Below are 27,340 nucleotides of genomic sequence, written 5' to 3' on the forward strand. Positions count from 1 at the left end.
CAGGAAGGTGGAAGGGGGCTGTTGAGGAAAGGGTATACCTAGCAGCCCGAGCAGAAGGTGTATGAGCCGGGGTCAGGGGAGCTGGGGAGTGGGTGCCTGGGGTCCCTGTGTGGAAGCTTGTGCCAGGCAGCTCTTTTGTCCACTCGCGAGTTTGCAGGTGTGTTGGGCGATGATGCCGTCTGGGTGGGGTTTGCATATGAGCCTGTGTGCTCCTGCGTTTGAGCCTTGCAAACCTTCCCTGAGTGCTTTCTCCATGTCTTGCCTGGGCTGGACAGTACTGGGGACACAGTGGTGACCACACGAGCCCTGGGCCTTCCCTTACCGGCTCACGGTCCAGTGAGGGAGACAGACTTATCCCCAGACAGAGATGACCCAGAATGGGCAGGGCTGGGTGGGGGAGCCCAGAGGTGGGCACTCGACTCAGGCTAGGAGAGCAGGGAGGGCTTCCTGGAGAAGGGGAGCTAACACTAAAAGGTCACCTCTCCCAACTAGAACAATCACGCTCCTGTATGGACATAGTAACCTTGACCAGTCTGACCAATAACCCCCGCACTGACCTGTAATCTAAGATGTCCCTGGACCAGTGGTCCCCCTCCTGCCCATCCACCCCCCACATCTGATCAGAGGCCTGGGGAAAGTCTCCCAGCATGACCAGCTGCCCCTTACTAGCCAGTGTTGAGAGCTAGCTTCTCCCGGGTAACCAGTGAAATCTCACCCCACCCCCACCCCCCCAGCCAGCATCTAGGAATTTTGTCCCAGCCAGGCCTGCCTTGTAAGGAGCTGTGGGCACTCTGATCTGTGATCCCAAGTCTGACCTGTGACCTTTCCTTGTGACCCAAGGCAGGACTCCTCCTTTTTTCCCCTCAGGTGCCTGGGCCTCCTCCCCGCCCCCACTCACCTGTCAACCCCGATTCTCTTCCCCTCCCCCCAAAGTTGGAAGGGAGGAAAGGGAAGAGAAAGGGAGGAAGGGGGGTGGCATTCCTAGGATTCCCTGGAAGGGGGGAAGAGAGGGAGGGCCCTAGGGAGGAGAGCTAAGAGAAGAGCACCCCACAGCCCCCGCCCCCGCCAGCATCTCAGAGGCCTGGGCAGAGCTGGGTGTTGAGGATCATTAGACATTAGAACCATTAGACATTAGAACTATTAGACATTAGAACCGGGTGGGTTCCAGGCCACTGGTCAGACAGGAAAGCAGCCCAGCGCATTGGCCACTGGGGAGGTTGGGGATTGCTGGTTGGATTGGGAGAGGCCGTGCAGGCCACTGGTTGGACCCGGGCCAGCAGGTCGAAAACGACGAGGGGAGCCCAGGTCACTGGCCGGGGCGAGAACGGGTCCCGCCGGTGAGAGTGAGGCCAAGAGGATCCGCGGTGGTCCAGGGAGGACCCCGTTGTGGACACCGGCCGAACTGGTTGGTCGGGTCACCCGCCAGGGGCGCTGGTCAGTCGGAGCCTGACACCCTGGGGCCTGGGGGCGGGGAGCCTGGCTCCCGGCTGAGCGCTGGGAGGTCGGCTCCGGGCAGTGGGAGGTCCTGGCCTGGCGCCCGGGTTTGGAGGGGGGACGAGGGGGAGACCGGGAGGGCGGGGCGGGGCGGGGCTGCCTGGGGCGGAGCCTCCTCGCTCCAGCCGCGGCGGCCGCGGAGCCCCAGCCCGGGCTCAGTCTCTGCCCCCGCCGCCCGCCGCTCGCCGCCCGCTGCCGCCGCCGCCTTGAACATGGAGCCCCCGGACGCGCGGGCTGGGGCGCGCAGGGCCCAGCGGTTGCTGGTGCTCGCGTTCCTGCTGGCGGCGCAGCCAGGTATGGCTCGGGCTGAGAGCAGAGCGCGCCTGGGGGGCGCGGGGAGGGGATGTGTGGGGACGGGCGTTCACCGACCCCAGGGACCCCAGGAAAGGAGGGATATGGGGGTGCCCCTCCCAGTGAGAGACATAGCGACAGCCAGGCAGAGGGCTGGGGATCTTCGGCTGTGTATTAGAAGCGATCTGAGAAGTCGTGGGACCCAGGAGTGCGGGCGCTCCGCTCCCTGCCCCCTCAGACGCTGAGATCTGCCCCCGCTCTCACCCCCGCCTGGGCCCTACTCCCCCGGACCCAGAGGTCCTGGCCTCCAGTGGCCCGGAGTGCCTTTTCCCCGGGGACAGAAGAGACCAAAGTGGAGCTCCCCGCTCAAAAGTTGTCAAGTTTTGAGAGGGTCAGGGACCCTCTGGCTAGAAACCAGCAAGTCACATGCGGTTGCGGGTTCCCCCCATTCAGATTCAGAGCCCAGACTCTAAAGGACCCGCCCCTCTCGCCTCCCGCTCCATCAGAAAGGGCTGGAGCCCAGCCCCTGGGCAGTGACAGCAGAACCAAGTGTTTCCAAGTGACAGAGCCCCCCTTCCCCGGGGCCCAGATAAAGCCACGCACCTGCGTCGTGGTTGGAGGAGACGTAGAGGCCCTCGGGGGCTGGGGGAAGAGAGAACTGGGGGAGAGGGAGATCGCTCCTACCGGCCTTGCTGCCTCTACCGCTCAGACCCAGCCCTGGGCACCGGCCTGGCCCCAAACTCCCTCCCATGGGGCAGGCCCCGGGCCAGAGGTGGGTGCCTGGGAATCCAACAAGCTTGGCGACCAGGGGTTCCCCAGGGGCAGAGCTGGGCCAGGCTAGGCGGGGAAGGGAAGGGAGATTGTAAGAACTGAGAGCTCAGGCCAGGATGCCAGCCCAGAGACCGAAAGCGCTCGCTGTCCTGATGAGAACACCTCTACCTGCCCGGATCCTGGGACGGGCGTCCAGGCCCCCCGCTCCCTTCACCCTCAGGACCCAGATCTGGGGCCTCCACCCTGTCCTGCTCTGAGGCAGGCGCTGCTGCTCTGTCAGAGAGTTAGAGGGGCCGAGGGGCAGGTGGGGGGCTCGGGCAGGTCTGAGCCAGCCTGTCCCTCCCACATTCCTGAGACCTGCCCAGCCCTGTCCCCCTTCACCGCGCCCACACACCCATCCCGCCTCAGCTCCGGCCCAGCCCCAGCCCCCCGCCCCTGACAGAGAGACCCGGGGGGCAGGGCCGGGCCACACGGAGACTGAGAGGAACACAGAGAACCGTGAAACTAAGAGACGGAGATGCAGGGTGAGGGGCGCGCACGCACACACACACACACACACGCACACATGCACACACGCAGAGGCGTGACTGAGATGGAGATGATTATCCACCTTGTTGTGCCAGGCCCCAGGTGAAGTGCTGGAGGCTAAGGAATGAGCCCGCCAAGGCCCTGCCCTCGAGGGGCATTGGGTCTAGTGGGACAAGCAAGGACACACAGGATTTGAGCCCAAGAAGATTGTTTGGAGGCCACCAAGGGCCCTGTGTGGCCCAGGGGAGGAGTCTTCAGTTCTGCAAGTGAACGGAGAGATGGAGAGACATGCTGATGGGATCTGAAGCTCAGAGATGCAGAAATGAGAGATGAGGGGAGAGAGGAGCTGAGTCTGAGGGAGCAGGGGCTGGGGGCCTGGACCGCTGGGTCTGAGGGAGGAGAGTAGGGGGTCTGGACCCCTGGATCTGAGGGAGGAGGGACTGGGGGCCTGGATCCTGGGTCTGAGAGAGGAGGACTGGGGACCTGGAGAGCTCTGCCTCCTGGTGGCAGTGGGAGAGAGCTCAGTTGCCCTCCCGCAGGTTCCAAGGCTGAGGTCCGCCTGTCTGTGCCCTCCCTGGTGGAGGTGATGAGGGGGGAGTCTGTCACTCTGGACTGCAGCCCCTGGGGGACCCATGACTATTTCATGCTGGAATGGTTCCTGGTGAGTGCTGTGGGCTGGGAGCGAGGGCGTGACAGAGAGGGGCCTGAGAGTCAGGGTGCAGTGGGGCTGCAAACCTTCATCCCCTCATCTGAGCCTGAAAGCCCCTAGGAACCCCACCAAGCTGCCTTTCCATTTTACAGGTGGGGAAATGGAGGTCCAGCAAGGGGAAGCCCCTCTCCAGGGTACCCTGATGTCCGGGCACAGCTGAGGCTAGAATGAAAGCAGTCCCCTGGCTCTTGAAAGAGGACATTCAGAGGCAGACACCCAGAAGGCAGGAGCCCGGGGATGGGAATAAAGAGAAGGAGAAACAGGAGACCCAGGGCAGGAAAGGGAGACAGAGGTGGTAACACAGTGAGAGGGCAAAAGAGGGAACCAGAGAGGGGAAAAGGTGACCGCAGACAGGCAGCAGGGTGGGAGAGCTGGAGACAGGGCAGAGGGACCAGAGAGAGAGAGAGAACTTGAGACAAGGAGACCCACGGAGCGGCAGAGAAAGGGGACACAGAGGAGGGCCCGCGGCCGGGCAGCCTCTCGCTGAGACGCTCCCCTGACCGCAGGTCGACCGCTCCGAGGTCCGCCACCTCCTGGCCTCCGCCAAGCTGCGTGGCTCCGAGCTCCGGGACAAAGTGCTCAACTCCCGGGGCCGCAGCCCCCCGTACCAGCTGGACTCCCGGGGGCGCCTGGTTCTGCCTGAGGCCCAGGTGGGCGACGAGCACAACTACGTGTGCGTGGTGAAGGCGGGGGCAGCGGGCACCGCCGAGGCCACCGCCAGGCTCAAAGTGTATGGTGAGTGTCTGTGCCTCCCTTCCGACCACCAGCCCCCCCTACAACACACACACATCCTGGGAAGGGGCAGGGACGTGAGAACCCCGGGAAGCAGCTCCTGACTGTAAGTTCCTCCCGCAGTCAAACCAGAGGCCCCGGAGGTCTCCCCCTACAAAGGAACCCTGACTGTGATGAGTGACTTTGCCGAGGAGGTACCTTGGGCCGCACCTTGCTTCCAGGGTTCTGAGGGGAGGAGGGGGTCCTGGGCTCCTACAGCCCAAGGTCGGGAGAGGCTGGGGGCTCAGGCTTCCCAGTCCGAGGAGTAGGCGTCTGGGAGTCCCGACCTTGGGTCTCCCGGGAGGAGAGGGTTGGGAGCTGGACTCGTGCGTCTGGGTCTGGTCTGGTCCCCCCCCCACCCCCAGGGAGGGGGACCCAGACTCCAGGGTCCTGGCTCCCAGCCCGGTGCGGGCCCGTGTCTGTCCCAGATAGCCACCTGCACCAGCCGCAACGGGAACCCAGTGCCCCAGATCGTATGGTATCGGAACGGGCAGTCCCTGACCGTGCCCCTGGAGGTGAACTCTGGTGAGTGGTGCCTGAAGGAGCTCGGCTAGACCTCAGGGGCTGGGGCTGGGGCTGGGCGGTGGCCGGGCTGGCTGACCGCCTCCCCTGCCGCCCTCTCTCGCAGAGGGCTACATGACCATCCGCACTGTCCGGGAGGCCTCCGGCCTGCTGTCCTCCAGCAGCAGCCTTTACCTGCGGCTCCACAAGCCTGATGGGGAGGCCAGCTTCCGCTGCTCCGCACACTACTACCTGCCCGCTGGCCAGCACGGCCGCCTGGACAGCCCTTCCTTCTCCCTCAACCTGCACTGTGAGTCCGAGCCGGCCCCCCGGCCACCCCCCTGGACCTCTCCTGCTGAGGCCTGACCCTCCACGGTGACCCCGTGACCTGCCCCACCCCTTCCAGGCCTTCCGCTCCCTTACCTCTGGCTGGAGTGGGTACTGGCCTCTGACCTCTGACCTCTAACCCCATCCTGACTTCTGACTCCCCCCATAACACCCTGAACCCCGTGGAATCTCAGGACTAACCGTTGTGCCCCATGCTTCCACCCCGAAATGGGTCCCCCCGAATCTCACACTGACCTGTCACCCACACTGTAGCAGAGGAAAGGACTAACGTTGCCAAAGGTTAGGGGTCATTTGTTTTTTTTGGGGGGGGGGCCACACCATGAGGCATGTGGGATCGTAGTTCCCTGACCAGGGATCGACCCCGTGCCCCCTGCACTGGAAGTGTGGAGTCACCCCCTCCACAACCCTGCCTCCAACCCTTTCTATGGTGCCTGTCCTGGTCTAGATGTCCCCGGCCCCTCCAGGCTCCCATACAAGGCAGCCAGAGAGCCCTTCCCAAGGTGCACACTGACCTGTCCTCTCCACCTCTGAGCTCAGGTCCCTGACCTCAGAACAAGTGCAACCTTGAGCCTCAAAAGCTATGACCTCTAGGGAGCTTCCCTGGTTAAGACTCCACGCTTCCAAAGCCGGGGGTATGGGTTCAATCCCGAGTCAAGGAACTAAGATCCCACATGCTTCATGGCATGGCAAAAAGAAAAAGAAAAAAGATATTACCTCTCACCTTGGGCCAAACATAGCCCTTTCCTTTGCTGCAGTGCTGGCCTCTCCCCCTTAACCTAGCCCTGCCTTTTACCCTTGACCCTGATCGTGAGTCTACCCTTTGCCTTAGATCCCACAGAGCACGTGGAGTTCTGGTTGGGCAGCCAGTCCACTGCCGAGGGCTGGGTCCGCGAGGGTGACTCTGTCCAGCTGTTGTGCCGAGGGGATGGCAGTCCCAGCCCGGAATACACGTTTTTCCGGCTTCAGGTAACCCACCCCCTCATTCCCCTGACTTCTGCGATCTACTCATCTGTACCAACTTCTGACCCTTCACCTGGGTGACCCCTGGCTTAGCAAGGCACATGATCAATGACCCAGGAGCTATCTGTTCCCCGATTTGTGAGAGTCTTGACATACCTTGATGCCTGGCTTGGGTGACCCCTGACCTAACCTGACCCTGCCAGCCCAGAGCATCTCCTGAACTGGGTTCCTCACTCCTGGTCTCCCCCAGGACAAGCAGGAGGATGTGCTAAAAATAAGTCTTGAGGGGAACTTGACGCTGGAGAGGATACAGCGGAACCAGAGCGGGACCTATGGCTGCAGGGTGGAGGACTACGACGCCCCCGAGGACGCGGAGCTCTCCAAAACCCTGGAGCTGCGTGTGGCCTGTGAGAGCCCCCAGAGTGGGAGGGGGGCCCTGGCATCAGCGATCTCCTCACCCTTGCCACCACCCCCCTCCACCCCGCAGCCCTGTCTCCCATCCTTTCTATGGTGCCCAGCCTGATCTCAATGCCCCCGGCCCCTCCAGTCTCCCATACAAGGCAGCCAGAGACCCCTTTCCAAGGCATACACCTGATCTCCTGCCTAGAACCTGTGTAGCTCCCCAGTCCTCTGGGGACAAAACCCACATACTTCACCCCAGCCTTCAAGACCCACCCGGCTGGCCTCCCCTTCGGTGGACCCCTCTCCTCATCACACCCCAAGCTCTTCTCCTCTTTCCTACAGTAATTCCCCATCTTCTCTTCCGTCCAATCCCAACCCACCTCTCGGGTCCCAGTCTTCCAAGAAGCCTTCTTGGTCCACCTGCACACAAGCCCTGATCAGAGGCTCTGTCCCTCCTGGGCACTCCTGTTACCTCCCTTCCTCGGGCTAGACCCTGTGAACAGGTGAACAAGACAGCGAAGCCCCAGCCTCCACCAAGCTCCAGGGTCCAGTAGGGGAGACAGATGTTAAACGCTGAACACACACTTTTTTTTTTTGAACACACACTCTGAGTCGCAGTCCTGGCTCTATAGAGACTAACGCAGAGGAGTGGGATAAGGAACTGGTGCGGTGAGTAGGGATTATTTTCCATGGAGGGTGTTGGGGGCTGCAGATTCTGACTGCAGGCAGGAAATTTATGGGGAGTGCCCCGGGATCCACACCTCTTGGAGGGGGATGAGGGAAGGAAGCAGGATGCAACAGAGGTGGAAGTTGAGCTTCAGCCTAAGGAAGACCTCGACGTGCTCACAAGGCACTTAGAAGCTGAGAGATCCCCAGTTGGGGTACAGGGGCCGGGACTTTTGTATGTCCACGTCAACCCGTCATTGGATGTGGGCTGCCTGGAGAAGGAGGAGACATGACCTTGAGCCAGGGGCTCTCTCTGTGGCTCAGGCAGTTTCCAGAGAGGGCTGACAGCTGAGGGCTGACAGCTGACACCCTTCTCAACAGCTGGGGGAGGAAATCCTTTGGTGCCAAAGGGGAAATCTGAGTGTCCATGACAGAGGGTCAGAGAGACCTCTCTGAGAAGGGGAACGTGTGTAGGAGACCAAAGAATGGAACCAGAGGTATGATGAGCCAGAAGAAAGGCATTCCAGGCTGCGGAAACAGCACGTGCAAGGGCCCTGAGGCCCACACTGGCATATTGGAGAACACCAGGGAAAGAACAGGGCAGCCAGAGCTCAGGGAACAGAGGGGAAGCTGGGAGATGAGGTTGAAGCAGTGCGCGGGGCAGCCAGGCGGGACTTTTTGGCTTCATCAAGCAAAGAGGCCTGTATGCCCACCGTACTGGGGAACCATTGCAGGGTTTTGTTTTGGTTTGTTTTTTTTCTCCTCACTGCAAGATTTTAAGCAGAGGCAAGGGCTGACCAGTGTGTGTTTTGAAAAGATCCCTTGGAGGGCCTTCCCTGGTGGTGCAGTGGATAACACTCCCCACTCCCAGTGCAGGGGACCTGGGTTCAATCCCTGGTTGGGGAACTAAGATTCCCACATACCATCACTAAGCCCCGCGATGCAACTAGAGAAGCCTGGCACTACGAAAAAAAAAGAGGAGTGGGCTGTTTTGTTTTTTTTTTTTAAGAACCAAGCACAGCCAAAATTAAATACATTAAAAAAAATTTTTTTTAAGTCAAACTTGGACACAACTGAGCAACTACACTTTTGCTATTTAAAAAAGAAAAGATCCCTCTGGCTGCTCAGCAAAGAACAGACCAGAGAGGGCAAGAGTCCTGTCCAGTACAGAGACCAGTGAGGACGTGACTGCGGTGGTCAAGGCAGATGGACCCCAGGATCAGAGAGGGAAAGAAGTGAGAAGATCCACTTGGGGGACAGAGCAGAGAAAAAGACTTGATGAAAAAAATGGGTCGTGCAGAGGAGAGAAGGCCAAGGTTTGAGGGGTAGTCAGAGAAGGAGCACCTAACACCTCCAGGTTATCCATTAACCTTGGGTTCAGACATCAGCTCTGGAGGCAGGTGGTCAAAGCGGGCCTGTATTTTGTTTTTTTTTTGTTGTTGTTTTAAGTGTTTATTTTATTTATTTAATTTGGCTGCACCAGGTCTTCATTGCGGCATGTGGGGTCTAGTTCCCCGACCAGGGATCAAACCTGGGCCCCCTACATTGGGAGCACAAAGTCTTAGCCACTGGACCACCAGGAAAGCCCCGTGGGCATGTGTTTTGGAGTCAGACTCCTAGATCTGGGCTTAAGGGCCCAGATGAGAGAGTGGAGAGCTCGTGGAGCTGGGGAGAAGTTGGCATTCTCTGCTGACAATTGTCCATTCACGTCTGCCCTCCTCAAAAGCCCTGGGGATCCCCTAACTGATCGGGTGAAGGTCTGGGGAAGGTGACACTCTGTTCCCCCGACTCCAGACCTGGACTCCCTGGAGCTCAGCACAGGGGAGGAGCTTTCCTTACCTCTGGGTAACAGCACAACCGTGACCTGCTCTGCGCGAGGCCTGCCCACCCCGACCCTATACTGGACCAAGGTGAGAGGGAAGGGCGTCCCTCCCCAGCACGGGACCCTCCCCTTGCCATCAACCCCTCCCTGTCTCTCACGCCCAGCCGGTGCTTGCTCTTTCTCTTCCCCCCAGGACTCAGCACCCGTCGGGGAGGACCCCACACTCTCCCTCCACTCCGTCACCTTCGATTCCGCCGGCACCTACACGTGTGAGGCCTACATGCCCAGGATCCCCCTCCTGAGTCTCACCCGGAGCTTCAGGCTGCTGGTTCAAGGTTCGGGGTGCGGGCAGGCTGGGATGGGGATAGTGTGGGGGGTGTGGGGAGCCAGGACAAATGAGATGGGTCCACAGCTGGTCCTTCTCTCTTCTTTTTCTCTCCCTCCTTTCCTTTCCCCGGATGCCTACCTCTCATCCCGTTTCCTGCCCCACCACCTGCAGGGACACCAGAGTTAAAGGCAAAGGAGACTCAGCCCAAGGTCGAAGGCAGTTGGACCGAAGGAGATGAAGTCACCCTGATCTGCTATGCCCGTGGCTACCCGGAGCCCAAACTCAGCTGGAGCCAGTTGGGCGGCAGCGTAAGGGACCCTCCTCTGGCCCTCCCCAAATCCCAGCCCCCTCAACGGTCCACGGATCGTGTCCTCCCCACCCTCCACTTCCACCGACCACTTCCTTTTCACCTCTGCCCACGCCCCGAGCCCTTGATCCTGCAAGCCTGGGCCTGACCTGAGCCTCCACAGCCCACAGAACCGGCCCCCGGGGGCCAGGGCTGGGTGAGCAGCTCCCTGACCCTGAAGGTGACCAGTGCCTTGAGCCAAGACGGTGTCTCCTGTGAGGCCTCCAACCCTCTCGGGAACACCCAGCATGTCTTCCACTTTGGAACCGGTGAGTAAACGCTGGGGTGGAACCAACACTGGGTGCGGGGTCAGACAGAGGGCTGCTGGCTGACCCCTCCCCCTCCGCCCTGCCCCGCAGTGGCCCCCCAGACCTCCCAGGCCGGCGTGGCGGTCATGGCCGTGGCCATCAGCGTGGCCCTCCTGCTCCTCGTCGTTGCTGTCTTCTACTGCATGAGACGCAAGGGGCAGCCCTGCTGCCGCCGGCGGGGCGAGAAGAGGTCTCCGTAAGTGGCCTGCAACCTTGAAACTGACCTCTCTACCCCAACCCTGACCTCACCCCCAACCTCAGCCCTAAACCAACCACAGCCCCAACCCCAACTCCATCGGCAAATAAGATGCCATCCCATCTCCAACCTCCGACCTGGGCCATGACTGTCCCCTCCCCTCTCCTCAACCCCACCCAACCCATAACCAACTCCCAGGCCACCCCAAGTTCACCTAACCCCATCCCCAATCTTGTCCCTACCTGTGATCCACACCCACCCCAATCCCAAAGTAACCTCATCTATACCTCCAGTTTCCTCTCCAACGCCAACCTCTCCCCCAGCCGCACCCTCAGCTCCAGGGCATATCCAGTAACCAAACACAGCTTCAACCACCTCCCCATCCCAAGCCCCCCTGCACAACGCCCCATCCCATTCCTAACTCCAAACCCATCCCCATCCAACCTTATCTCCAACCTGCTACCACACGGCCACCCTCAACTCCAGTCCACAGCCATCCCCACATGCATGCGTACTAAGTCGCTTCAGTCGTGTCCAGCTCTTTGCGACCGCATAGATCATATAGCCCATCAGGCTCCTCTGCTCATGGGATTCTCCAGCCAAGAATACTGGAGTGGGTTGCCATGCCTTCCTCCAGAGCATCTTCCCGACCCAGGGGTTGAACCTGCCTCTCCTGGGACTTCTGCATTGCAGGCGGATTCTTTACCACTGAGCCACCAGGGAAGCCCAGCCATCCCCACAGCCCTCCCCAAAACCCATCCCAGTGACATCACCAGCTCCAGCTCCAAGAGCAGCGTCAAGCATGTCCTCACCCCATCCCTGACCCCAGGGCCACTTCCACCTCCTCATTCCCTAATACCCCCAGCTCATTCCCACCCACCCATCCCCAATTCTATCCCCATCCGACACACCCATGGCCAGTTCCTTCCTTGGCCATGATCACCCCCAACACATTGCCTCCTCCCACTAGGCCACCTGGGGACCCCAAATTGAGCCACTCAGGATCAGAGCAGCCGGAGCAGACGGGCCTTCTCAAGGGGAGTGCCTCTGGAGGAGCCAAGCATGGGAGTGGGGGCTTTGGAGATGAGGTGAGTGAGGGCCTGGGCCCCTGGGGAGAGGGGACCACTGCGGGTGGAAGAAACGCTGTGGGCCCAGGCTGATCTCCCCATCTTCTCCCCAGTGTTGAGCCTGAGGACCTTCCCAGAGGCACTCATTGAACCCGACCTGGAGTCGCGAGCATCAGAAAACCAGCCCCGCTCACGCCTCCGCCTGCCCCCACCTTCCCGGCCTTCCCTCTTCCCTCTCTGGGCCCTCCCTTCCTTCCTCTGTGGGCTGGGCAGGGACCATAGCAGCCTGGGAGGGAGGGGACCTTCCTCCAGGGATTGTGACTCTCCCAGGCCCCAGAATAGCTCCTGGACCTGAGCCCAAGTCCTGGCCTGGGACGAGGCTGGAGGGTCGGCTGGCTGGGGCTATTTTTACCTCCTGCCTCCATTGCTGGTCCCCCGCCTCCCACCTGACGTCCTGCTGCAGAGTCTGACACTGGATCCCCGCCCCCTGCCCTGACCCCAACATCTGTGGACACTGGAGTCTGGAATAAATGCTGTCACCTAGACACCATTCTGTGGCCAGAGCCGCCGCCTCTAGGGGATGAGAGGGGAAGTGGGGTGCAGGTGATGCTCTGGCCCTCCTGGCTCTCCCACCCCCTTGCTGGACCTCAGGAGAAATCTGATGTCATGGAGAAAGAAATGAGAGAGAGAGGATGGAGGGTGACTCAGCTGGAAAAATGTGGAGAAGAGAGGTGCTGGGGGTCCACAGGGAGCTGTACCTGGCCCCTGAAGACCAGAGCCTTTAGGGGGAGGTGGGGTGCTGTCCCCTTAAATAAAAAATGCCCAGTCTCTCTTGCCAGAGGCCCAGAGGGAATTGAAGCATCCAGAGGAAAAGCTCTCTCTGAGCTGTAGAGTGGATGGAATTAGGGATTTAGGCATCTCCTCTGAGGACAGCCTGGGGCCTGCAGCTGGGGGTGGGGGTGGAGGGGCAACTTGGAGGAACCCCCATGAAGGGATCTAGGCAGAGAGAAGAGACGGCAGAAACAGCAAAACAGAGACTTACCGCAGCGGAGGGAGAGGCATTTGAAAGGAGGACGGAGAGGCTAAGGGGAGGTCAGAGGGATGGGTTGGGGCAGCTCAGAATTGAGAGAGAGCCACTGAGTCAGACAGAGATGTGGGGAGAGAGAGGCAAAGACAGACAAATAGAGACATGTCCTGGACCTATTTACTGTGCAGTTCCAGACCACAGCAATAAAACGAAGATCACAATAAAGCAAGTCACATGAATTTTTTGGTTTTCCAGTGCATATATTACATTTACACTGTACTGTAGTAAGTATGCAATAGCATTCTGCCTGGGGCGGCGGGGGCGGGGGGGGGTGGGGGGAAGTACATAGCTTAACTTAAGAAACACTTTCAAAAACAAAATACTTTCTTGTTAAAAATGGTAACCATCATCTGAGCCTTCTGTGAGTCATAGTGGTCACATCAAAGGTCACTCATCAGTGACCATAACAAACAGAAGAACAATGAAAAACCTTGAAATATTGCAAGAATTACCAAATGTGACACAAAGATACAAAGCAAGCAAAGGTTGTTGGGAAAATGGCACCAACAGACACAGAGTTGCCACAAACCTGTAATTTATTTAAAAAAAAAAAAAAAAGCAGTATCTGTGGAGCACAATAAAGTAATGTGCCATACAGAGAGGAAGGGCTGCAGAGACAGACAGAAACACAGAAAGAACTGGGATTCAGAGAGATCATTCCAGTTAGAAAGGGAGGGGAAAAAAAAGTTTCAAAAGAGCAGCTCAGAAGCAGTGGGAGGCAGACAAGTGTGACCTTGGGCAAGTGACTTCACCTCCCTGAGTCCATCAGATAGAGAGAAACCACACTTGGGCCGTGGACGGCCACTGTGAGGAGAGAGAGCAAGTATCCCTGTGCAAGGCATGCTGGAGGTCTCTGCCGGTGACCCCACCCCTGGCCTCAGTTTACTCAGCCACCAGATGGACCTGTGGCCGTGGGGAGTTGAAGAGATGCTATGGGAGCCTCCTCGTAGGCAACTGAGCAAATGCTCAGAGATTTCCAGAATGGAGGAGCTCACACTGGCCAAATTAAGGTACTCAAATTCCATGATTTATTGAGTCGATTAATACAAACAGGAGGGACTTCCCTGGTGGTCCCGTGGTTAAGACTCCCCCTTCCAATGCAGGGGTCGGGGTTCAATCCTTGGTTGGGGAACTAAGATTCCCCTCGGGTGTGGCCAAAAGATTAAAAATAAATAAATGTATAAATAAAACAAATGGGAGAAACAAGAGAGATGGGGCAGGTTAACACACTGAGATGGGGAACAAAGGATCAGAGTCCTGCCGCCTGAGCTTGGCGGTTCCCGGGGCTCTGTTGTCCTCGCCGCGTGGTGCGGTCTCCACTCCCAGAGCCGAGGGGGAGCAGGGAGGATCCATGCCCGGAAGTTGCCAGGCCGCGTGAGGGCAAATGCATTCAGCCACACCTACCTGCAGGTGGAGGAAAACAAGCTTGCTGGCCATGGCTCCCGCCTGCATGACGTGAGCACGGGACTCACCCAGCAGAGCGAGAGTCCCCAAGAGTCACCCAAGCACTCTCGGATAAGTGAAACAAAAGTGTCAGTCAGTCGTGTCCGACTCTTTGCAACCTCACGGACTGTAGCCCTCCAGACTCCTCTGTTCATGGGATTCTCCAGGCAAGAATTCTGGAGTAGGTAGCCATTCCCTTCTCCAGGGAATCTTTCCGACCTAGGCATTGAACCGGGTCTCTTGCATTGCAGGTGGTTTCTTCACCATCTGAGCCAGCAGGGAAGCCCAAGGACTCTCGGGTACTTGAGGCTTAATCAGTCTTTCTATCCTTCCCATGGACGTTCAGCTCACATTTTTTTTTAATTGAAGTATAGTTGATTTACAATGTTGTGTTAGTTTCCGATGTACAGCACAGTGATTCAGTTTTACATATATAGACAGCCTTTTTCGTATTCTTTTCCATTAGGATTTATCACAGAATGTTGACTAGAGTTCCCTGTGTTATACAGTAGGACCTTGTTGTTTATCCATCCTATATATAATAGTTTGCATCTGCTACCCCAAACTCCCAATCCTTCCCTCCCCCACCCAGAATGTAATATTCTTTTTGAAAAATTCAGCAGACACACAGAGAAATCATAGAATGATTGGGAGAATTTGATAACTGTGAAAAGTGTTTAGTACAAAACCTGGCACAGAGCATGTGTTTAGTATGTGTTTAGTATTATTATTATCATTCATGGAAAATGGAGAGACAGAAAGAAAAGCAAGAAAGGACCCAGGTGGAGAGATACCACATTAAGGGCAGATATTGGTGAGGGGGGATCTGGGGAGCTGGAGGGGGAGGGAACAGATGGCTGGGGGAGGGGAGAGAGGGAACCCCAGGGAGAAAGGGATGCTCCACCCAGCACCTGGTCCCCAAATTAATGAGGGGAGGGTCTTGGCCTGCCTCCCAAGAGGGCATACATTTGCATAAGATCCCTCATCTGCATGGCATTCCAGGCAATTTGCATACAGATGGCAGCCTGTGCCCTCCTTAGTCTGATCCCTCCTCCCACCTTGGCCAAGGGTCTGGGGGAAGGGGCAGCAGGTGTGGGTGGGTGATGAACCACCATGATCTGGGGCTCCAGGAAGTAAAGGCAAGTTTGGAGTAGACTCCCCTTGCTCCTCAACCTTCCGTGGCTCCCTATTGCTCTCAGGACTGTGAGGCACTCTTCACTTGGCATTCAGGACCTGCTAAGATGTCACCCACACACATACCCACTGCTCGTCTCTCACATCTTGTGCCTTTGTGAATTTACTATTCTCCCACCTGGAATGTCCTCTCTCATTTCCCCCACGGTAACAAAGCTTGCCTCTCCTTCAAAGCCAGGATATCTTTAAGAATTCTGACAAGTTTTCCCTAGCGGCGCAGACAGTAAAGAATCTGCCTGCAGTGCAGGAGACCTGGGTTTTTCCCTGAGTCTGGAAGATCCCCTGAAGAAGGAAATAGCAACCCACTCCAGTGTTCTTCCCTGGGAAATCCCACGGATAGAGAAGCCTGGCAGGCTACAATCGATGGGGCTGCAAAGAGTCAGACACAACTGAATAACTAACAATACTCTTGTCCTTGGAACTTTACTGAAATTTGTGCCACCTCTGGACTCATAGATTTTATTAGTAAAGATGTGTTTTGTTGCAAATGACAAAAAAAAAAAAAACTGAAGTAAAAAAGTTGTGTAAATGAAAAGGGAAAATTATTCATTCATATAACCAGGAAGGTCAAAGACTGACTACTTTCAGGCATAGCTGGATCCAGGGGCTCAAAGAGTCTCATCAGAAAGCTGGCCTGTTCCAGTTCTCAGCTCTGCTGTCCTCCATGCACAGGCAGTTTCTTCTGTCTCCCGAGGCACCCAGAGTACCAGTGTTCTACCAGTTTAGCAACCCTCATCAAAAGAGGGTGTCCCTTTCCTATTAGCTCAAACAGACATCTCAGGGCTAATTCTCATTGGTCGAGAATGAGTCCCACCCCCATCCCTGAACTAATCCCTGTGGCCAAGAGACCCAAAGCTCTGATTGGCCAGGACTGGGCCAGGCTCACTCCGAACCATAAGGGCTTAGTATGGAAGAGGTTTTGTTGTTGTTCAGTCACTCATTCGTGTCCAACTCTTTTCAACCCCATGGACTACAGCGCCCCAGGCTTCCCTATCCTTCACTATCTCCTGGAGTTTGCTCAAACTCATGTCCATTGAGTCGATGATGCCATCCAACCATATCATTCTCTTTTGCCCCCTTTTCCTCTTGCTTTCAATCTTTCCCAGCATCAGGGTCTTTTCCAATGAGTCGGCTCTTAGCATCAGGTAGCCAAAGTATTGGAGCTTCAGCTTCAGCATCAATCCTTCCAATGAATATTCAGGGTTGGTTTCCTTTAATGGACTTCCCTGTTGGCACTAGTGGTTAAAAAAAAAAAAAAAAAAACCTGCCTGCCAATGCAGCAGACATAAGAGATGCAGGTTCAAAACCTGGGTTGGGAAGATGCCCTGGAAGAGGGCTTGGCAACCCACTCCAGTATTCTTGCCTGGAGAATCCCATGGACAGAGGAGCCTGGCAGGCTACAGTCCATAGGGTTGCAAAGAGTCAGACACAACTGAAGCAACTTAGCACACATTTCCTTTAGGATTGACTGGTTACAGGGCAGGTAAAATATAATACTTGGCACCAACTCCCAAGCTCCATCAGGAAGCCTTTGGCTCTGTGCCCCCACCTCCTGGTGGGTATGACTCTTCAGTGAAGTGTCACCTCTGAGACTCCTTGACGCAGGAAGTCAACTCCCCAGGTATGAGACTCACCCAGTCATCTGTCAACAAACACACAATGTAGTGCTTGACCTTATCCAAGGCCCCTTATGCATGTGACTAGGGGCATGAAATTCCACCCTACTGGGGCTTACCTCCTGGGCTCAGCCCAGCTCACAAAGAAGAGCCAGGAGACAGTTGAGCACACTCCTTGACAGGCTTGGAGAAGAGTGGGTGCTAAGGGGAGGGACCTTCCTGGAGAAACTCTCCCTGTGGACTGGTTATTTTGTCCAAGGGAGGAATGCGGGAAGGGGGCAGAATTTCACAAAGCAAATCAGTAGCAAAGTTGGCACTAACCCCAGAGATCCTGGCCCTCTAGTCTGGCCCCAGATTGGGGAGAGAAGGACAGAGAGTTCTAGAGAGAATTTACTGCGCACCTACAGTCATTCTCCTTTATCTAGGACCCCAGTGGATGTGTGGATTATACTGAACCTTACATATACAGTGCTTTTTTGTTCCTATATACACATCCCTGTGACAAACTTTCATCTATAAATGAGGCACAGCAAGAGAATATCCGAATTGCCAGCATCACTACTCTTGTGCTTTGGGGCCATTATTAAATAAAATGAGGGTTATTTGGACATCAGCCCCGTGACACCACTGCAGTCCATCTGATAATGGAACCGGCTACTAAGTGACTCAGGCAGGTAGTGTATAAGCACTGGACAGAGGGATGATTTATGTTTAGGGCCCGAGACTTCATCATGCCTCTCAGAATGGTTAAAAACCGATGAATTTTTATTTCTGGAATTTTCCATTTGATATTTTTGGACTGGGGTTGACACGGGGTAACTGAAACTGCAGATGGGGGGGGGTGATGACTGTATTTGTCCAGCTGACCGCATGCCAGGCTGAGAGACACACCATGGGGAGGTCCTAGCCTGCTGCTTCCTTGCTGGGAGGCATGGGGGCAGAGAATCACTCTATGCTCTGTGTGCTTTTCAGCGAAATGGGGATCGTGAAATCTCCCTTCATGAGATTTTTGTGTGGAATTAACTGACAAGTGGGCATCTCTGGTGGCTCAGCTGGTAAAGAATCTGCCTGCAACGTGGGAGACCTAGGTTCGACTCCTGGGTTGGGAAGATCCCCTGGAGAAGGGAAAGGCTACCCACTCCCAGTATTTTCATGGACTGTATAGTCCATGGGGTTGCAAAGAGACACAGAGTGACTTGGGGCTTCCATCATAGCTCAGTCGGTAAAGAATCTGCGTGCAATGCAGGAGACCCGGGTTCGACTCCTGGGTTGGGAAGATACCCTGGAGAAGGAAATGGCAACCCACTCCAGTATTCTTGCCTTGAGGATCCCATTGTCAGAGGAGCCTGGCAGGCTACAGTCCATGGGGTCGCAAGAGTCGGACATGACTTAGTGACTAAACCACCATCAACTGACAAGTAGCCAGCTCTTTGACTTTGGATCCAGTCATTTCTTTCTTTGTGCCTCAGTTTCCTCATCACATAGGGTGCTGTGGGGGGTTGAGATAATACAGTGCACTTGGATTAGCGTCTGGCACATAGTCAGTGCTAAATACATTTATTAACAGTATTATTACCAAGATGTGAATGCCAGTCAGTAACAGTCTCCACTACTTAAGATCTTGCACTTCTGGGTAGGAAAACTCAGGTGTATGGCAGGCGGGAAGGGAGGGCAAGTCTATGGGGGTCCTCTTGGTAGGGCACGAAGCATCAGCCCCCAGCTGATCAGCTCCTTTTCCGAGGAACTGGAACCAAGGGATTTCAAGTGCTCAGTGGCATCGTCTCCCTCAGCCTCCTGCCTGCCGCCCTCGTCCCTACACGCAGGGCGGCCTCACCAGCTCCCCCGGGCAGTGCAAGGAATGTGAAGAGGTAGGTGGGGGAGGGGAGGAGCGGGAGCCGCCGGAGAGGGACAAAGGGGCCGAGTCAGAGCGAGAGACACAAAGACGCGAGGAGGTTGGGAAGATAGGAGAAGTGGGACAAGGACACGGGGAGGGACTAGTCAAGTCTGGAGGCCCGACCGTAGCCCAACTCCGCAGGGCCAGCCGACCGCTGGGAGCGGTCTGTGCTGCCCCCTGGCGGAAGGCCGCAGTAAGGAGATGGTGCGGATCAGATGCGGGAGGAGAGGGCTGCGGGATGGCGAGAGGTCAAGAGAGACGCAGAGAGAAACCAGAGGCACCGAAAGAGACACAGAAACGCACCGAGAAACACAGGGACAGAGAAAGACACAGAGATAGAAACCCACAGAGTGGCGGGGTAGAGACAGACAGATGCAGGCAGCGAGAGAGCCAGAGTCAAAGCGATGAAAAAGACAAGAGCCAAGTGACACAGAAACAGTGATAGAAAGAGACCAGGAACACAAAGCGACGCTGAAACGTGGAAACCGAAAGACCCAGAGATAAACACAGGGACGGAAAAAGAGGCAGAGAGACTCACAGAGACACTAAAAGACGGGAATCTAAAAAACACGACGCGGCGACTCCCAAAGTCTCAGGCAGAGACTAGAAAGAGATGAGGATAGGCTGAGACGCGGACAGACCTGACAAGACAGCGCGGGGCGAGAAGTGGGGAAGACGCTAGGCGGAAAAGGGGGTGGAGTCTCAGCGTGTGGGCGGGGCTCAAGGGGGCGGGTCTATAGGAAACCACGTGCCTCATGCATGTGTGTCCAAATGGCCCTATCCCATACTGAAGGGGGCGGGGCCGAGGCATGGGCAAACTGAACTCCTGAGCGGCGGGGCAGACTACGGGGAGAACGAATGGGCAGGGCCATGCCTGGGGGCGGGACTTCGTGGAAGCTGGACGTTCGGAAGCGTTGTACTTGCCCCTTTAGGCAGGGGCTCGAGAGCAATTTAGGTGTAAAGGGGCGTGGCTAGAGCGCTAAGGGGCGGGGTTTGCCGGGAGAGCGCAGAGAGAGAATTATGGGGCCTGGGGGCCGGCGATCAGAGAGTCCTGGGAGGGACGAACTTAGAATCCTGGGGAGCAGCGGGTGTAGAATCCTGGGAAGGGGAGGGAGAGGAATGCTGGGGGGGCGGGGCGAGAGTAGAATCCTGGGCAGAGACAGGCGTGGAATCCCAGGAGGGGGCGGGGTCAGACCTGCCTGAGGGGGCGTGGCCGGAGCCAGATATGCTCGGCGAGGAGGGGAGGAAGGAGGTGGGTCCTGTGACGTCAGTCAAGGGCCAGGGTCGCTGAGCTGGAGAACCGGACCTCGACAGCAGAGCCGAGAAAGCAGAGCGCCGCGGGAACCGGCCGGGAGCCGAAGCCACTCAGGCACCTACTCGTCTGCCCAGTCGATTGACGCACGCAGAGTGGCCCTCAGGCCCCTGCCCGGGCCCAGTCCCTCCCCGGGCCCCCCATGGCCCGGGCCACAGCCCTCCGGCCGTTGAGATTGTCGCCTCCGACGCTGCCGCTACTGCCGTTGCTGCTGCTCCTGCTCCGGGAAACCGGTGAGAGAACGCAGACGCCTCCCCGCCGCGCGCGAAACCATCCTTTTCCCTACCCCCAGCAGGAGGGTCGCAATAATAAGGCGACTACCCCATCTTTCCTTCTCTCAGAGTTGGGAGTCTGAGGCCCGGGGAGAATTGAGGGCAGGGAGCCAGATGTCCTCAGAGGGGCGGGCGGTGAGCTCGGACTTTGGGCCCCTTACAGGGCCAAGAATGATAATTCGGACGACCTGGGGAAGGGCTTGAGGGCTCCAACCCCGGGCCCCAGGGTGCTGAAGGCTCTGACTCCTGGGCCCGGAAAAAAGGAACTCCTGGGCCCCAGAAAAATTAGGGGCTGAGGGCTCTATCTCTTTGGTCCCAAGGAGAATGAAGGCTAGGGTCTCCGTCTACCGGGGTCCTGGTAGAATTGGGGTCAGGAAGGGCTCGAACTTGTGGGTTCCAGATTGTGAGCAGGGTTCTCTGTCTTTCTCTAGGGTCCCAGACAGAACTGGGGGGGTGGAGGGGGGAGGAGGCCAAAAGGTCCTGTCTCCTGGGCTCCAGATTTAATTGTGGGCATTGGAATGTCCTGGAATTCAGATATAAATGTGGGCAGGAACCCTGTCTCTTGGGTTCTAGTTCTAATGAAGAGCCAGAGGCCCTGTCTGAAAGCTGGAGGCTCAGTCGGCCAGTGTCCCGCGTAGACTAAGGAGGGTGGGACCTTTCCCGTTCCTTGTGAGCGACCGGCGGGGACATCCCTGGGGAAGTTTTCCGGGTTTCACTTTCGTCGAGCCGGGGCAGGGCGGGGGCGGGAGCTCTCCAGGCTCCCCGTTCCGGATTCCCGGTTTCGGGACTTTATCTCTCTCGTCGCGCCTTTGTCCTCAGAGCCGCAGCGGGAGGTGGACGTGAGGAGACGCCGCCCTAATCCGCTGTCTCTCCCTCCGCTCGGCCCACTTCCCCGCCCCCCTCCCCGACTCCTGTTTCCCCCACCTCCCCAGGGGAGGGGTGCATCCGCAGGAGAGGGAGAGGCTGCGAGGAAACAGGTGAGGGAGGCTCTGGCCCTGCCCCTTTGCAGGTGACCCGGCTGTTTATTCCCAGGTAGAAACTCATGATCCTGGAGATTCACAAACGTTTGCCAGAAAGTGCGAGGGAGCTCGCGGGAGCCCTAGGTCTTTTTTGCCCCAGCGTGTCTCTGAATGGTCTCCCAGTTTTGACCCAGAGAGGGGGCACTGACTTTTCCTTCCGCCTGTCTCTCCCTCTGCGTCAGAAACAGTGAGATAAAATCAGAACCTGCCACCTCTGGCAGAATGCTCAGAATCCACCCCGCCTTAGGCCAGGCGTTGACTTGGTGCGTGATCTCGCAGAAGGCTCTCGATCACCCTACGGGACAGGTCCAGTTCCTGTTCCCATTAGACAGATGAGGAAACAAAGGCTTAGAAAGGACGAGCCACTTTCCCAGCATCCTCAGCCAGTTTGCAGACTTCAGAGCCTTTCTTGGCTCTGCCGAACCTGGTGGGCTCCAGAAAGTGCCTCTGAGCCTCCTTTTCCTTCTTTGGAAAACTGAGATAACAATTCCATCCCAGCAGGGACACTGGGGGGCGGGGGGAGGGGGCAGGTTCAGAGACCCCACTGATCCCAGAGGAAATTCTTAGCACCTGAGGAGAGCTTCCCCCTTCCCCACACTCCACCCTTGTGCCTTTGTGCCCTGCTCTCTCTCATCTCTGCCTCTTTCCTTCCCTCCTTCCCTTCCTCTTCTTCTCTGTCTCTCCCTCCCCTCCTTCCCTCACTTTCTCTCCCCCTTTTCCTCTCTGCATTTCTCACCCTCTCCCAGTCTGCTCCTCTGGCTCTCTAATCTCTCTCCAAGCTCTTTCCTCCTTTCTCACCCTCTCTCTCTCTCTCTCCTGTCCATCCACGTCTGTTTCCCTCTCCCTGGCTCCTCTGACTTCCCCCTCCTTGGCCTCCGAGGAACGAAGGTGCACCACCTGGGCTTCCTGCTGGGCCGGCTCCCCTCCCCAGTCCTCCCTGGCTTTCACTGCTCATCCATGTCAGCCAGGCAGCCCCATGTAGCGGAGGGGGATGGGAGGAGAGGGGACTGCCGGCCTGCTGTCTCTTCTCATTAGGGAAGGAGGACTGGACAGGGGAGAAGTAGGGGTGGGTCTGCTCACATCCTGCGGGGGGAGCAGAGGGGCAAGAGGAATTCAGGGAGAGGCTGGAGATACACGGATGGGGACAGAAGCCAATAGAGGGAGGGTGTCAAACAAATTTAGGGACGGGATCAGAGACACAGGTAGAAATGGAACGGAGAGATGGGGAGATGAAATTCAGCCACAAGGATGGGGCAGAGAAAGTGGGGGGCAGGGGAAAGGGAGCTGGAAAGACATCTCGATAAAGGCAGTAACAGCATAAAGAGACAGAGGTTTTGTGACAGTTGGGTGGGGGCCCAAAAGACCCCAGCCAGTCAGTGATGGTGATGTCATGACCCAGGGAGGTCAGGGCACAGGCCAACCTCAAGGCCAGCAGTGTGTGGGGGCCATGGGGAGTGATGGACACGGGAGGGACAGGGAGTTGGGCAGGCTGGCTAGCTCCCCCACCCCCACCAGGGACGCTGTTACATATTTAATGTCCCAGCAATGCTGAGAAATGGAGCAAGAGGAGGAGGAGAAAAGGGGACCCAGCAAGATGGCCCAGCGAAGAGAAAGTATGTCAGGGGTGTGGTGAAACATGCAGAGATGGGGAGACCCAGGAGGCAGAGGGTCAGAGCCACAGAGAAACAGAGATCCTGAGAGACAGAGACCAGAGACCTGGAGAGACTAGAGACCCCAGGAATCGGTGCTGGGAGCCAGATCCCAGAGACGAGGAGACCCCCAGACCCAAAAGATCCAGACCTCAGATGTTGGAGTACAGAAGAAAGAGAATATGAGAACAGGTAGGGTCTCTTGGGCCTGGTGAAAATGATCTGAAATTGATTGTGGTCATGGAGGCACAAATCTATGAATTTACTAAAAGTCATTGAACTAGACACTTTAAATGGGCGAATCATATGGTATGGGAATTGTATCTAAATAAAACTTTTAGAGAGAGAGAAAGACGGACAGACACAGAGAGCAGAGACTGGGGACTCCTGGGGGACACAGAGGGGCAGACTGGGAATCCTGAGAACCAGAGACAGAAACACAAGAGATCAAAGAGACAGCCCTGCGAGAGGAGGGCCAGAGTCTTCAGAGACAGAAGTGTTTTGGTGTAAACTCGGTCTGGGCAGAATGGTGGGGGTGGGGTTCTGTCTGAGGGGCTCAGCCAGGGAGAACAGTCCTAGAGATTCACCCCCAGAAGCATCAGAGCCCACAGGGGAGAACTTCAGTAGGGGTGGAGTCCCTGGAGAAAGGCAGAAAATCACAGACCAGAGAGGGGAGTGATGACCATCACCCGAGTTGAGTAATGACCACCGTCAGAGAGGGGCTGGGGGAGGCAGGTGAAGATATGCAGACCCAGACAGACAGACAGACAGCCGGATATCTTGGCTGCTTCTGCTCAACAACAACCCCCCACCCCCCCGCAACCAAGCCGGCTCCTGGATGTCCGCTGTGGGGGTGGGCACCATGATTAATGCAATTAATTAATTAAGGAGGTAGCTGAGGCAGCAGCTGAGGCCAGCACTCCAAGCACGCTGGCCTTCAAGGGCCAACTGGCATCCGCCACACCCTGTGGTCAGAAGGCAGGTCACAATACCTTGTAGGTCCAGAGAGGGTGAGCCAAGCCGCGAGGAGCCAGCCAGGCAGGCAGGAACCCAGAAGTCCAGGCCCCCAGCCCCTTCCTCTCAGCCCTGATTTCCCCTCCCCAGATCTCAGGGTCTCAGGCTCTGGGTCTCTGTCCCCACCCGCCCAAAGGATTCCCCTGGGCTCACACAATACCCTGGGCTGCCCCTGCCCTGCCACCACAGGAAGCCTGGCATGCCAGGCCACAGGCAAGGGAAGTGTGTCTGGGGACCCAGCTGACACCCCATGAAGCTGTCACCAGCCTGACTGGCCGAGGAAAGCTGAGGGTGGCTGGTGTTCCCACGGGCACACCCTCCCCCACTGTGCTGCTGACCATGTTCTGGCCAAGGTCAGGGCACAGGCTCCCGCCCAGAAGTGTCCTGGACACTAGGGTCTGAACTCCAGGCCAACCTTCCTCCTGGCTTCATTTCTCCCGCCTCTGCCTGAAACACAAAACATCTGGCCATCAGCCAATACACCTCATTCCCCTCACCACCCACCGCTGCCCCACAGCTGGTCAGCCTCTGTGTCCCAACCATTCCAACTTCTGAATGTGTTTCCAATCCAGTTCATCCTCCATCCCCACTGCCCTGACCCCCAAAGGCTGGCCCCAGTCCATTCTGAGGGTTCTTTCTAAAGCACAAATCTAACCCTGTCCCTCCCCCTGCCTATAACTCTCTATGGCTCCCTAGTGCCCCTAAGAAAAAGCCCAAACTCTAACTCAGCCTCAGCCTCTGTCATCTGATGCACTGTTGCTTCCCCATCTCCACCTCATTCTTTCACTCAACACATTTCTGGAGCTCTCACAGTATGCCAGTTACTCTTCTAGGCTCTGGGAAAATAGCAGGAACCAAGGCTCAGATGGTAGAGGATCTGCCTGCCAATGCAGGAGACTGGGGTTTGATCCCTGGGTCAGGAAGATCCCCTGGAAAAGGGAATGGCTACCCACTCCAGTATTCTTGCCCAGAGAATTCCATGGACAGAGGAGCCTGGCAGGCTACAGTCCATGGGATCGCAAAGAGTCGGACATGACTGAGGGACTACCACTTTCAAGACAAAGATCCCTGCCCCCAGAACTAATGTTCTAGCAGGGAAAAGACATCAGGTGCAATGAGGAAAATGAAGCCATGTCAAGGGAATTTCTGTTCTCATCATTGGGGTGGTCAGGGAACGCCCCAGAGCAAAGATCTGAAGGGAGTGAGGGAGGGGAAAGTATTCCAGGATGCGAGAACAGCAAGTGCAAAGGCCCTGAGGTGGGACTTGCCTGGCATGTCTGAGAAATGGTGAGGAGGATGGCATGTCTGGAGCAGGGTGAGCCAAGGGGTGAGGGTGAGAGATGAGGTCAGAAAGAGGACGGGCACAGGTCACACAGGACCTTGTGGCTGCTGTAAAGACTTGAGCTTTTTTTATTTTCTGAGTGAGGAGAGAGCCCTAGAAGAGACCCTTCTCTGGCTGCGTGTGGGAACTGCAGGGGGCACTTGCAGCCCTCCATGGTGGGGAGGGGGTGTGTGTGGGATGACCTAGGGGAGAGATGCCACTGGCTTAGACCAGGATACGGGTAATGCAGGGGTCAGACCTGGTCCACTTGAAGATATATTTTGAAGAAGAAGCTGGTGGGGTTTCCTGATGGATTGCAGTGGAGGTTGAGAGAGAAAAAGTGGAGTCAGATATGACTCCAAAGCTTCCATCCTAAACCTTTTACTGAGGTGGAAAGACCTAAAAGATGGGCCATTAACCATATGGGGGCTGAACCATGCTATTCATTCATTCAAAATGAGACATTTAGAATGGGGATCGTGGAGCCTTGGAATTTTAGAACCTCCTTCATTTCACATATATGGAGCATCTACCAGGAGCTCTGTTGCAGGTCCTGAGGGTAGACCTGCGAACAAGACCAGGCAAAGAATTCCTGCCCTCCAGGAGCTCAGGAGGGTCATGAAAACCTGGTGTGTGAGATGGGGAGATGGGTGCGGGGTAAGGGGATGAGAGCCAGCTAGTCAGAAAGAGGAGGGGTGTATGGCCATCCAGGACAGAGTATTGGTGATGAAAGAAATTCCTGAGAAGCTTGCCCCACAAGAAGCTAAAAGTGGGTTTTTTTTTTAATTTAATTAATTAATTCATTTATTTCAGGCTTGCCGACCAGAGATTGAACCCCTGCTCTCGGCAGTGAAAGCACAGAGTCCTAACCACTAAGCTGCCAAGAAATCCCCAAAAGTGGGTTTTTTTTTTTCTTGTTTTTGTTTTTTTTTTTAAATCTTCTGAAACTACCAGGGCCACTCGAGTTGCAGAAGGGCAGCCTCCCTCAGAAGACAGGTGTGAACCCCAGGCCACAACAGTGAAAGCCCAGGTCCTAACCACCAGGCCACCAGGGAACTCCCCAGAAGAGAGGCAACTGGCAGCCACAGGATTTCCTTAGGACAAGAAATCTGAGTCCCCAGAGGGACCCAGTGACCCAGAGCGAGGTGTGTGGCTCCATGGGCTGGAGCTTGGTTTCCCTTGGGAAAGGTCTCCTCCTCCAGGAAGCCCTCCTGCCCTTCCCCTCGGCTGGGTCAGGCCCCTGCTCTAGGTCCTCTCCTCCACCCCCAGCCCTGCCCCGCCCCCAACTGACTGTCTGTGCAACCTCTCCCCTCTCCTGGAATGTCAACTCCTGGAGGACTTGTCCTGACACGTCTGTGAAATGTGCAGCCAGAACAGATCTTGATATTTATTCAACAGTTGTTTTTTTTTTTTTCCCAACAGTATTGATTGAGCACCTGCTATAACCACGCCCTGGTGTGAGCTCTAGGGATACAGTAAGCAACAAGATAGACAAATCCCCGTCCTCAGGGACTGACTCTCTAGTACCCAGGGTCTCCGTGTTGAGCAACTGTTTGTTGCCCACTGGTTGGCACAGTCTGGAAAAGAATGGCTAGCAGGAAGGGTCTACCACTCAAGCCCTTGAAGTTCTAAATCTTTGCTTTAGTCAAGTCTTCTCCAAGTGAAGAACCCTCAATGGTTCCCACTTACCTCAAGAAGAAAACTTAAACCCTCAGCCCCACCCTGTGTCTCTTCTGCGGCTCACACTGGCCTGGGTGTTTTTTCCCTGACTTGAGTTCCCATCCCTCCTCACCCAGCTCGAAAGGGGCAGAGCCTTTGGGAACCCTTGCCCCATCCTCAGTGCCTTTGGGGGCCACGCAGGTCCTGGCACCTTGAGGGAAGGGGGCAACCCTGCCTCAGCTCCACCCACCTGCTGCCCCCAGGGTCTCATATCCTGATTTTTGTCTGGATTTGACCTCCAGACCTTTCTGTGCTGCCAGGTCACTTCAGGAACGATGCTACCTGAGCCAAA

The 27,340-nt window shown here is 56.6% G+C and overlaps 2 protein-coding genes across 3 annotated transcripts in view; both read left to right on the top strand.

Moving 5' to 3' along the window:
* The first annotated feature begins 1,606 nt into the window (after positions 1-1,606).
* Positions 1,607-12,774, top strand: BCAM (basal cell adhesion molecule (Lutheran blood group)). The gene is made up of 15 exons (XM_043899439.1): positions 1,607-1,788; positions 3,624-3,745; positions 4,300-4,528; positions 4,649-4,719; positions 4,993-5,089; positions 5,193-5,375; positions 6,243-6,379; positions 6,624-6,780; positions 9,236-9,351; positions 9,457-9,598; positions 9,763-9,899; positions 10,062-10,206; positions 10,297-10,441; positions 11,412-11,529; positions 11,622-12,774. Exons 1-15 carry the CDS (start codon positions 1,707-1,709, stop codon positions 11,625-11,627), a joined length of 1,887 nt encoding a protein of 628 aa, XP_043755374.1. The 5' UTR covers positions 1,607-1,706; the 3' UTR covers positions 11,628-12,774.
* Positions 12,775-19,977: 7,203 nt separating this feature from the next.
* The window catches only part of NECTIN2 (nectin cell adhesion molecule 2), a 33,587-nt gene continuing 26,224 nt past the window's right edge, over positions 19,978-27,340 (top strand). Inside the window, exon 1 of one of the 2 annotated variants that reach the window (XM_043899440.1) lies at positions 19,978-20,287. In XM_043899440.1, the coding sequence (XP_043755375.1) occupies positions 20,197-20,287 (91 nt within the window). In that variant the 5' untranslated portion in view covers positions 19,978-20,196. The remainder of the gene's footprint in view (positions 20,288-27,340) is intronic. The other variant, XM_043899441.1, reaches the window with a different exon arrangement.

The sequence above is a fragment of the Cervus elaphus genome, chromosome 4, assembly GCF_910594005.1.
Source record: "Cervus elaphus chromosome 4, mCerEla1.1, whole genome shotgun sequence".
NCBI classification, from domain to species: Eukaryota; Metazoa; Chordata; class Mammalia; order Artiodactyla; family Cervidae; genus Cervus; species Cervus elaphus.

What these genes read in the sequence shown, in the direction of transcription:
- BCAM (XM_043899439.1), top strand. Translation starts at nt 1,707, where the DNA reads ATGGAGCCCCCGGACGCGCGGGCTGGGGCGCGCAGGGCCCAGCGGTTG. An exon ending in CCTGCTGGCGGCGCAGCCAG is followed by an intron (nt 1,789 to 3,623) that starts GTATGGCTCGGG and finishes GCCCTCCCGCAG; the next exon opens with GTTCCAAGGCTGAGGTCCGC. An exon ending in GGAGCCAGTTGGGCGGCAGC is followed by an intron (nt 9,900 to 10,061) that starts GTAAGGGACCCT and finishes GAGCCTCCACAG; the next exon opens with CCCACAGAACCGGCCCCCGG.